The sequence below is a fragment of the Aquarana catesbeiana genome, linkage group LG13, assembly GCF_042186555.1.
Source record: "Aquarana catesbeiana isolate 2022-GZ linkage group LG13, ASM4218655v1, whole genome shotgun sequence".
Classification (NCBI taxonomy): domain Eukaryota; kingdom Metazoa; phylum Chordata; class Amphibia; order Anura; family Ranidae; genus Aquarana; species Aquarana catesbeiana.
In genome coordinates this window covers 190,829,021-190,841,435 of record NC_133336.1, presented here as the reverse complement: position 1 = coordinate 190,841,435, position 12,415 = coordinate 190,829,021, and the positions used below count along the sequence as shown (strand labels likewise).

The window sequence follows — 12,415 nt, the reverse complement described above, 5'->3', positions numbered from 1 at the left end:
TGTGCCTGTTTTAATCATCAACCATGTGAGTTGCTAAATGTTGTACCTTCATTAAATGTAACCATATTGCTATACTTAGAGGTGCCACTCTTCTTTTTTATACTCAGTTGTGACGTGATGCTACTTGTATATCAAGACATCGCTTGTATGTCAAGTCAAAATGTATTTAAAAATGTTGCTTGTCTTGCAAAACACTCTCAAACCAAGGTTTTACTGGTATTTACCTTCTAGAAGCAAGTCTGAGGAATATTTTCCTTCACTGGCATAAGTAAGCACCCAGGCAACAAAACCACTGACTTCTGTCTGCAGGGGCCCAGAGGGCCATACAGTAAATTCTAAAGGCTACAGGTTAGGCAATAAATCTTACATAATGCCATCAGTCACTTTTCTGTGCCAGTGCACTACAATAGGGGAGGATATGTTGGAAGGTCTTGTCTTGTGCTATGCAACCATGGTTCACCACCATTACTTGTGCATATAAAGTGAGGTAGACACAGCAATTCAGTTTTGTAGAGTTCAAAATAAACTTGTGCTTACTAATGCAGGGCAAAGAAAAAGGTTCACACCTCTATACTGTATACTTACCTTTACCCCCACCGGCCTGTTCAGCTACTAGGAGTGAAGAAAGATAATCCTTTGCAGGATCTAATTTGCTCCAGTGAAATCTGACATAGCATTAGGGTTCTCTTCCCACCCATTGTGACAGTGCTGGGTCAATTCCCATGCATAAGCTCTGTCACATGGAGTAAGTCACATATTACAGTGGCTTGGTTATCAGTGGCGGAATGGAGCAGTGGGAGAACTAAACAAAGCCAAATGTATGCTGCTGGGAAGAGGGTATTAAAGCAAAACTGCTGCTTTGCCCTGCATGGGCAATGCACAGGTTTGCACAAAACTATTAAAGTGTAACAGATCTATATTATTATTATTCAATGGATTCTATTCCTGTACTCGCAACGTGTCTACTTGTTCTAACTGAGCTTATTCTCTTCAGCTTTTCTCCAAATGAGGTCACTGTTGTAAAACTAGTATGGTCTATGTCAGTGGTCATCAACCCTGTCCTCAGGGTCCACTGACAGGCCAGGTTTTATGTATTGGGGAGATACAGACTAGAATACTGCAATCACTGAGCAGCAAATAATATCACTTGTGATGTATTTCAGTTATCTTGCAAACCTGGCCTGTTAGTGGGCCCCGAGAACAGGGTTGATGACCACTGGTCTATGTAACAATTTGAGACACATATGGCAAATCAGACCAGTACAAGATGAACCATGACTGTAAGCTATTTTCACTTTCAACTTGAACCCTTTACTGAATTAGACTGTACATGTATGTCTTTTACAATTCCTTTTATAGGTATAAAAAAAGTCCATTGAGTTCAACCAATAGGCAAATAAAAAGGTTTAAATTCTCTACCCACAAAACCCTAAACCCACAGAAGATCCAAATGAAGACAAACACCCTTATGATTCAAAATTGTAAATGGAGGTATGGCGCTTCCTTATGTTAGTCCTCTTTGAGGGCTTAACTAGGGGTGGCAGCATACCTTTTACTCTCTCTTCTTTTCCTCCTTTTCCCGGTTCTTTCTCATTGGGGTAATTACCCCTTGCACCTCCCCCCCCCCCCCCCGTTTTTTCTCCTCTCTCCCCCCTTCCCCCCCCCTTGCCCTCTCTATTCTTTTCTCCCTCTTTTTGTCCTAAGCGCAGAGTTTTTGTGTTTTTGTTCACCCTTATGATTCAATTTCCTGCAATATTAAACACATTCATGTGCCCTATATTAATAGCCAGCTATATTATGTGAATTTAGAAATACATACAACCTTTTTAACAATCTAAAGAGTTAGCTAGAACTAACTATCTCTTATGGAAGGCCATTTCACATTTCACAGCTCTTACTTTAAAGGAATCTTTCCAAATGTGGTTAGACCTCTTCTTTACTAAGCAAAAAAGTGCCACCCTGCTTCTATAGAAAAGACAAAAAAGTGTCTAATCCTTACCTTACTAGGGAACTTACCATAGATGACCTCCAGCCTACTAATACCACTAGTTTCATAAAAAGTTGTCCCGCACTGGTAATTTCCAGTGTGTTCAGTTCCGGTATAGGATATTGTATACGTTTGGCCATTGACAGATAACTGCTTATTATCTTTGTACCAGGAAAACGTTTGATTTTGATGGGCAAGGCTTATGTAGCACATCATAGTTACAGACTCTCCTGTGAATACTTTGGCCCAGTTGGGATTGAAAGTCACTATTGGTCTTTCTGCAGCTCCTGGAAGACAATATGTTACTCAGGTGATACAACAAGAAAGCCATTGAAGCAGTATACATTTTGGAAGAATAAACCACACATTGCACAACCAGTGAATGTAATCTCTACAAGCAGAACCATTCTGTTTTTTGGCCTGGCCCCCTTGGATCACAATTTTATCACATGTAGAAATGGAAGCTTTTGCTATGCCTAACAACAGATAGCTAGTGTTAGGCATTAGCTTAAAGGTTAGGCTGGGACAACCCAACTCAAATGGTGTCATGCGTTAGGCGGTAATCCTGAACTCCAGGAGTAAAAACCCCCTTCCGCTCTTTGCTCTCCACCAACTATAATACTTGAAAGATGCACTGGGTCCCAAGTCTTTTATCACTTTCCTTGCAGAGGAGAAGATTCCTCCTTGTAGCATAAAAGTTACTGCATGAGTGACATAGATCCTCCCTATTTGCTGTCAAGGGGTGCGGGTACTTTCAGGTCCTGAAGACTGCGGTGCTGGATGTCATTACAAAGAAGTGGCAAGTCCACATGGACACAAATAAAGATAAGCTGGGCTCTGATTCTTTTATCTCTTACTCTGCAGAGGAGGTGGGTATTACTTGGGGCATCCACACAAATGCATGGGTGACATAGACCCTACCCATTGGCTGTCCAACAGTGAAGATCCTCTCAGGTCCCAAAAACTGCATTACCGGTTGTCATTACAAAGACATGACCAGTCCACAATGACAAATATTGCAGCACTGCAACCCTGAATGTGGCACCAGTGAGGGACACAAGCTAGAGAGTCAGGAGACTGAAAAACAGCTAATAAAGGTATTTAAAAAAAAGGTTGGGAATGGGTGAGATGGAAGTGAGGGGTATTGAGCATTGAGTATGCCTGTTTTTAAAGTTAAGCCTCGTACACACGTTTAGATTTTCAGATGACCGAACGTCCGTTTTTTGTGGAAAGCTAGTCTCATGTCGAAAGTGAAGAGGTTACTCACAATGTGAACATTTTAATTCGACAGAATACAACGTCAGAAGTGATGTAATGTGTTGAATAGTTTTGTATGTATTCTTTCGTTTCTGAAAAGATGTTAATGAAAAGAAAATCGGACGTTGAGTTCACATCCGACAAAAATTTTATAGTCTGCACATCCAGCTTTTGTCTGATAAAAAAGCGAAATCGGCTAAGCGAAAGCACCATACTAATGATCCGAAAATTGGCAGACAGCTTGTCGTACAAATTTTCCATCCGAATCCAGGTTTCAAATGTAGGAGTTAGAAATTGAGTAAGAATTAGGTTTACCTGCTAGGACTAGGTATTTCAATAAAGATCAGTTGGAGGTTTGGCAAATATTGGAACACTCTGGTGTTAATTTACTAATGGAATAGGGGCTGTTCACTTAGTAAAGTGCAAGTTCACTATGCAAAGTAACTATTGTGAATAAGGTGAAACTGTTCGCTTTAGGTACCTGAACATATCTTAGCATAAATCCAGTGCTTTTTTTTTCTCCCAAGATAAAATGTTAGGGTTAGGTAGGTGTCAATTTTAGGAGTTTGGAATTAAGTGAGGATTAGGTTTAATTGCTAGGGCTAGACATTTCATGAAAGATAGGTCAGAGGTTTGGCAAATATTGGAACACACTATGGTTGAATTACTAAAGGATTAAAAGAGGGGGGTTGGTTGGGACTTTATATGAAGCACAGCTAAGAAAATTAGGTATGCAAGCACATGTTTATTGATTCCGAACAAATATACATGGATTTGATAAAAATGTAGCATGTTAAACAATAATAGCATCTTAACAATTTATTGTACACAATAACAACATAATTCACTGTATAATGGTAAAAGATTCATAGATATGTAGTAAATTGTTCCAATTCATAATGAACATAAATATGTCAACGGTGATAATAATTGATGATGATAAAATGTCATATTATTAGATCTCAAAATCACATGATTGCAATGATGTAGCATAAGGCTGAGGCTCTACGCGTTTCATGGAGATGTTCACTCATTAGGAGCAAATATAAAAAGGATAAATCTATAATAGAACAAATAATGCAAGGTGAACAGATGGTTGGCACAAGGGGGAAAAAAACAAAGGAGGAGGGATAGAACATTTCCCAAACACTCTTACCTACATATAAGTTAAGTATAGAAAAGGTAGTGTTAGCGGCTGAAGGCACCATAAAATATTTAGGTTAGGTAGAATGTTATATTTGGGAGTTTGGCATAAAGTGTGGATTAGGTTTAATTGCAAGGGCTGGACAGTTCATTAAAGATAGGTCAGAGGTTTGGCAAATATTGGAACACACTATGGCAGAATTACTAAAGGAGCAGAAGTCATTCACCTAACTGGTTGCACCTGCTGACGTCTCTGTCATTGCTGTCTTCTGACGTGCAAAGTTTCTTCTGCTGAAAAATCTCTTCCTCTTGCTCCTACCACACTGCCTTGCGGCATATCCACAGTGCAGTGTACACTACTAGCTCATTTCTTCACATCTGTCAGATGCAGAGAATTGAGCAGAGTTTTGGGGACTTCTGTGGATATGTGCAGGAGTCACATCATCATTGGCAAGCCGATTTCCGAGAAGGAGCGAAGCCAGAGAACACGGTGAAGGAAGATGTGACAACTGCACAAAGAGAAAGACAACTGCAAGCTGGGACATGCCAGTGCTGAAAACGGTACATTGGTTGGTAAGTGTGCCCCGTATAATGCTGTGCATACTAGCACATTATGGCAAGAGCCTCCACCCACCCTGCGGACTTTAGATTCACTTTAAAAGGCAGTGAATATAATTTAACAGAATTATTAAAATTCCAATTGACTTCAGATTATTGAATCATATCAGTTTCTGCAATTTATCTTATTTTTTTAAATATTTTTTTTAATAATTATTTTTTATAACTATTTATTTTATTTTACTATAATCTTTATTCGAATTATAAGAAGGAAATAGATAATGTGCGCACAAGCACCATAGTAGAAAGAAAAAAATGTTACAGCAAAATTCTAGTTTTACAGTAATATGCGCACATGTCATGAAACATAGAGAACAAGACAGAGCTAGCACAAAGTATAAATTAGAGTATTACACTTCGGTAACTAGTAACTTAAAGTGTTACTAAACCCACAACAGTGAAATCAGTCTGTATATGCAGTAAAGCATGCTTGTTATACTAACTGTGGCACCTCAGGGGTGAATCCTCTGCATTGTGTAAAGAGGCTGTTTGATCCTGTCTTCTCTGATCCTCTCCTTCTTACACTGTCCCCAATCCACCTGATAATAGTACAGAGCCTTGGAGCCACTCTACACATGCTCAATTTGGTGTGTATTGCTTTTTCTTTTCTTGGGAGGGTGCATGTGATTGGCACCGGGCCAATCAGAACTGTCCAGACAGAAGGTCAGGGGTCCTGCAGCCTCATAGGACAGTCAGAGTAGAATGAAAACTCCTTCTACAAGCTTTAACCAGACACTGATAGAAGTCACAAGACTGCTATATACTGCTGATGAGAAAAGGTATTTAGCAGTTTATATTTACCAAAATAATTGCATTTCCATGTTCTGTGTACCGTGGGAGACCAGATATAGTGAATGCAGGGTCCTGGGTTTAGTAACACTTTAATGGGTACTCTGGTGAAAGAATCATAGTATTTATGATGGATGAATTTGATGTTGCTCTATAATTCAGTGCTTGATCTTTTAAAATGAATATACTTAGAAACTTACCTGGGCTGGCTGTCATGATCCCTATAAAAAAAAAAAAAAATGAAAAAAAAAAAAAAGTAAGACTTAGAGCCATCATTCATAATCCAAAAAAATTCAAAAGAACCATAGATGTTTTTGGTTAACTCATTTTTTTTTTTGGAACGAAAATAAACTATTTTTTAATATTTATTACAGGGAGTGACCATAATGTTTTTAAATTCACAACAATGTAACATATATTGCATTGTACACGTAATGAATATCACCTACAGATATCTACCATATATGACTCTACCTTGACAATCATAATCCACAATGTAGTCTGACAGCTACATTGCACCTCATCTGGACTGATCGCTACATCCCCCTGAAATGTGGGCTCTGATAGCAAATCACATTGTATAAATAAATAAATACATAATATATGTACTATATGGCCAAAAGTATGTGGCATCTCTCCAACTTATTGAGTTCAGATGTTTCCAGTGAAGATTTAAAAATGCAGCAAACAGACCTTTTAGTCAACTGAGTACATCCAACCTTGAGACAACAGTTTGGGGAAAGTTTTTTTCCCAGCATAAATGTTCCCCTGTGTACAAAGCCAGCTCCATAAAGACTTGGTTTAACACGTTTGGTGTGGAGAAACTTGAGTGTCCTGCACCGATCCCTGACTTCAACCCTACTGAACATATTTGGGATGAGTTGGAACACCAATTGTGAGCCAGGTCTTCTCATCCAACATCAGCACCTGACCTCACAAATGTTCTTTTGGCTGAATGGGTACAAATTTCCAGAGACACAATCCAAAACCTTGTGGAAAGATTAGAGGATGTTATAGCCACCATTGGGGGGACCAACCCTATATTAATGCCCATGGTTTTGCAATGGGATGTCCAACAAGCTCATATTGGTGTGATGGTCAGTAGAGATGGGCTGAACACCCTCCTGTTTGGTTTGCACAAAAACTCCCAAACAGGGAAAAAGTTTGGCCCTTGATCCACAAACTCTATTAAAGTCTATGGGACCCAAACATGAAAAATCAAAAGTCCCAATTTTGAAGGCTTATATGCAAGTAATTGGCCATAAAAAGGCTATGGGGGTCTGGGTACTGCCCTGGGGGACATGCATCAATGCAAAATTTATTTTTAAAAACAATCGTTTTTAAAGGGGCAATGATTTAGGGATGCTTAAAGTGAAACAGTAAAAATGAAAAATTCCTTTAAATATAGTGCCTGGGTGCCAACAGACACACTCCTGAGATTTTCACTATTATCCCAAACGTTCGGACTGCCTGGCTGGATGCTATTTTGGTACTTCCAGTCGCGGCATGCTGCTAATACTCAATTCCCCAGATCTCAAGAGTAACTCCATTGAGGAGTTTTTGACACCAGGAGATCTACACAAACCGCTGTCGGCCTTGTATGGCGCTCTTCTGTGCACTGACCTTCTCAGGATGGAGAAGCTGTGGGAATATTGGAAGGGGGATATCCCATCACTAGATAGGGAGGACTGCTTGGAGCTGGGCCCGAAGCTTGTAATCTTGTCTCTGGACAGGCTGATACAGGTCAAATTTCTGCATCGCGTATACTATACCCCTGAGAGACTCAACAGAATCTTTCTGGAGCGAGACTCGGTATGCCCCCACTTTAGATTGCAACAGGGTACTTACTTACATATCCTCTGGGAGTTCCCCTCAATATTGCCATACTGGGAGGCGGTGTATACCGAAATGAATACTAGAACACAACTTGCCTTAATACCTGCCCCCTCCCTTGCTCTACTAGGAATCCATGACGATGAACAGCGTCCTCACCATTTGAAGCTGCTTATACTATGCCAAAAAGGAAATACTGCTGAAATGGCTACCTCCTCTTAGACCAGAGGTGGCTGCATAGGAGGCGATGGTCAACGCGGCCCTGCCTCTATACAAAATGAATTATTCTAATAGGGGTTGCCATTGGAAGTTTGAGAAGGTCTGGGCCCCTTGGACCTTAACCTGAGCACATATTGTATATTATATATGATTAAGGGTAGAGGGTCATCTGATCTCGACAGAATTGATGTCTCAAATAAATTGTTATACTATGTGTTGTGTCATACACTTAGAAATCACTAATCTTGTTATGCTGTGAGTCTTGGTGGACTATACACTCTTATGGTTCATATCCAGTGTACTTAATGCATATGGCAAGATGATATACTGGCCTGTCGATCTAAATACATCAGTAATTTGTATTTTGTTTTCTTACTTTTTTCTCAATAAAGCACCACTGTTTGTTAAAAAAAAAAAATATAGTGCCCAGGGGGTACACTTAGTCTGTATGTAAAGTGGCACGTCTGAACCATGTATAGAAGCTGCTGCAGCAAAACTGACATTTCTAAAGAAAAAAAAAGACATTTAAATGGACTTTGTGGCTGCAATATATATATAAAAAAATGACCATTTGAGTCTGGTATGGATTTTAGGGGAACCCTATGCCAAAATTTAAAAAAAAGGGAGCGGGGTCCTCCCAAAATCGATACCAGACCCTTATCCGAGCATGCAGACCAGCAGGTCAGAAAAGGGGGGGATGAGCGAGCGCCCCCTTTTCCTGAACCATCCCAGGCCACATGCCCTCAAGATGGGGGGTGCTTTGGGGTTGGGGGGCAGCACAAAGCATGTTGTGGACAATGGAGACAAAGGCCTCTTACCGACAACCCCGGGCGGCGGTTGTGGCGGTTTGTTGGCAGGGGGCTTATTGGAATCTAACAAGGGGGCCCCGCAGATCCCACCCCCTATGTGTATGAGTATGGGGTACATTGTTTCCGTACTCATTCATCAAAAAAAGTGTCAAAAATAAATAGTTTTTGATAATTGCTTTATTATAAAAAATAAAAACACAATGTCCCCCGATGTAGATCCATCATCAATCACGATGCCAGGCATTCGGCGGTCAGCCTTCCTTGCGGGTGCAGCGGGTTTTTTTCTTTCTTTTTTCGGGTCCAGCAGTGCGGCGGGCGTCATGATTGGCGCTGGATCTTCATCGGGGACATACTTTTTTAAATTTATTTTTTAATAAATGAGTTGCCAAAAACTGTGTTTTTTTTCATTTTGACATTTTTTTTGGTGAATGAGTAGGGGTACAATGTACCCTTACTCATTCACATAGGGGGTGGGATCTGGGGGCCCCGTTTGTTAAAGGGGGCTTCCAGATTTTGATAAGCCCCCTGACCACTGACCCCCACAACCACTGCCCAGGGTTGTTGGGAAGAAGCCCTTGTCCCCATCAACATTGGGGCAAGGTGCTTTGAGCCCCCCGCCCCAAAGCACCCCCCCTGTTGAGGGTATGTGGACTGATAGGGTTCAGGAGGGGGGGCATTCACTCACCCCCCCCTTCCTGGCCTGCCAGGCTATGTGCTTGAATAAGGGCCTGGTATGGACTGGGAGGTGGGACCCCCCCTGCCGTTTTTTTCATAGTGAAGCCCGTTGACAGCTGATGACTCATTAGTTGTTAAGGACATGGCAGCCGGTTTTCCGGCCCTGCTCCTTAACAACATATTGACTGTGAGCTCGCCGGACGCACATCTCGCAGATCACACAGAAAATTCGGATGTTCGGCAAACACCCGAACGGGCAATGTGTGGGCCAAACTTTTGCTCGGCCTGAACCGTTCGCCCAACACAAATGGTCAGATGGTCACGTGTCCACCAACATTTGGTCATATTCATACACACACACACATATATATATGAAAATCATAAAAAATTACAAAAGGTGAACTGCACTTCATGCAAAGCCTTCAAGTGCTTGCCAATCCTGGATTTGCCCAAAGGTCCAATGTAGAGCAAATTCACAACAAGGGTTAAGGCACCACTGAAAAATATTTATTTAAATTCTAATATTACAAGTGAAATGGCAATAGTTTTAAGCTCCTCTCTCTTTCTTAAGCCAAAGAAAAACAGATTGTGCGATATGTGCAGCATACCTAATCATGCTGATTGCAGTGGGGGGTCTGTCTATAAGGGGCGCCGCCCCCCTAATCTACATTCAGGGCCCCTGACTCATGGATTTCTAGGGGTATTTTTTGAAGCACATGATTAGAGCCTGAGGCTCTAATTTGCTTCAAAAAAGGGTGGGCTCAGGGCGCCGAGCACTGCGCCCTGAGCCCACCCAGTTGTGTGACAATAGCGAATCTTGGGACAGGTGACAGGTGACACTTTCTGCCGCTGCCTGACATGTGGAGGAAGTGATGATATCCCCCAAGGCTGAGACATCACAACATAACGCCACTCCTACAGTGCCAAGCAGGTTTGTGCCGCCCGAGCCCCGGGACGATGTCAGACTTGTGACAAACTGCGTCGGGAGGAGAGACGTGCTGACGTCACCGCGCTGTAACGTCCCGATTGGACAGGCGCTTGTACTGTAGCCGGCCGACTTATGTTCTACACTGGTAACAATTGATCAGGAACAGCGATCTCTCTCTACTCCCAGTCAGTCCGTCCCCCTGACAGTTAGAAAGACCTCCCTAGGGAACACTTAACACTTGATCACCACTAGTGTTAACCCCTTCCCTGTCAGTGCCATTTATACCATGATCAGTGCATTTTTATAGCACTGATCACTGTATTGGTGTCACTGGTCACCAAAAAGTGTCACTTTGGGGTCAGATTTGTCCGCCGCAATGTCGCAGTCCCACTAGAAATCACAGATCGCCGCAATTACTAGTAAAAACAATTAAAAAAAAAAGTCCCTAAATCCTTCCCCTATTTTGTAGGCGCTATAACTTTTGCGCAAACCAATCAATATACGCTTATTGCGATTTTTTTTTTAACCAAAAAAAAACAAAAATATGTAGCAGAATACATATTGGCCTAAACTGATGAATACATTTTTTTTAATATATTCTTTTTGGATATGTATTATAGCAGAAAGTAAAAAAAATATTATTTTTTTAAAAATATGTTGGTCTTTTTTTGTTTATAGCGCAAAAAAATAAAAATCGCAGATGTGATCAAATACTACCAAAATAAAAGTTCTGTTTATGTGAAAAAAAAGGACGTCAATTTTGTTTGGGTACGGAGTCACACGACCGTGCAGCTAAAATAACCCAGTGCCGTATCGCAAAAGAAAAAAAGGCCTGGTCAGGAAGTGGGTAAATCCTTCCGGGGCTAAAGTGATTAAACACGCATAGATGTTAATTATATTTTATTTATTCACTCTTATAGCATGCCCACATATTTCTCCTCTTCTACATTAAAATGATGATCGTAGCGTGTCCCCCACTGGTGTCTTTTCTTTTTCTCAACGACTAGATTTGCTCTGTGCACCAGCTGACACGCTTTTGCTAATATATATATATATATATATATATATATATATATATATATATATTATTCTAATATATATAAAAATATAGTACATATATATATATTGGGGGCGGAAAGTATTTAGACCCCCTTAAATTTTTCACTCTTTGTTATATTGCAGCCATTTGCTAAAATCATTTAAGTTCATTTTTTTCCTCATTAATGTACACACAGCACCCCATATTGACAGAAAAACACAGAATTGTTGACATTTTTGCAGATTTATTAAAAAAGAAAAACTGAAATATCACATGGTCCTAAGTATTCAGACCCTTTGCTCTGACACTCATATATTTAAATCAGGTGCTGTCCATTTCTTCTGATCATCCTTGAGATGGTTCTACACCTTCATTTGAGTCCAGCTGTGTGGACTTGAATAAATCTGCAAAAATGTCAACAATTCTGTGTTTTTCTGTCAATATGGGGTGCTGTGTGTACATTAATGAGGGAAAAAAATGAACTTAAATGATTTTAGCAAATGGCTGCAATATAACAAAGAGTGAAACATTTAAGGGGGTCTGAATACTTTCCGTCCCCACTGTGTGTATATATATATATATATAAAATATGTGTGTGTATTATATATTGTATTTAGTATATATTCGGTTACATGCAAATTGTTGTACACATACAAATAATTAAAATCTAAGTACAAAGTAACAGTGCAAACAAAATTGCTTAAAAAATATGTAAAAAAAAAAAAAATCAAAATCGCTATATGATAAAGCGCATGATCACTTATGTGTAACAATACAGGCCAATAAATACATACTATCTCACTTACCAATTAGGATCACCCATATCAGGACTGACCCTGTATCGCTCATGGCCTCGTTAGAAATGTCTGCCTGGAAGGGTGCTGTTTGGTCAAGACAGGAAATCAAAATGTTTAACCTACACAGGATGACAGGCGACTAGTATATAGGGGGAGGCTCCTGTGTATTATGAGCACATTTCCAGGAAACCACTAGTTATATAATAATATAACAGCTATACAATATATAACAATAACATATAACTATACAATATACTGTATAATGTTAATACAGTATATATAACTATACAATATATGACATTAATATATCACTATACAATA

The 12,415-nt window shown here is 40.1% G+C and overlaps 1 protein-coding gene across 1 annotated transcript in view; it reads right to left on the bottom strand.

Moving 5' to 3' along the window:
- LOC141117655 (high affinity immunoglobulin gamma Fc receptor I-like) overlaps window positions 1-12,197 on the bottom strand; it is a 30,030-nt gene extending 17,833 nt beyond the window's left edge. The window contains exons 1-3 of the mRNA XM_073610615.1: window positions 12,104-12,197; window positions 5,995-6,015; window positions 2,017-2,274 (exon numbers count right to left, since the gene is read on the bottom strand). Of these exons, the coding sequence (XP_073466716.1) occupies window positions 2,017-2,274; window positions 5,995-6,015; window positions 12,104-12,146 (322 nt within the window). The 5' untranslated portion in view covers window positions 12,147-12,197. The remainder of the gene's footprint in view (window positions 1-2,016; window positions 2,275-5,994; window positions 6,016-12,103) is intronic.
- Window positions 12,198-12,415: the final 218 nt, after the last annotated feature.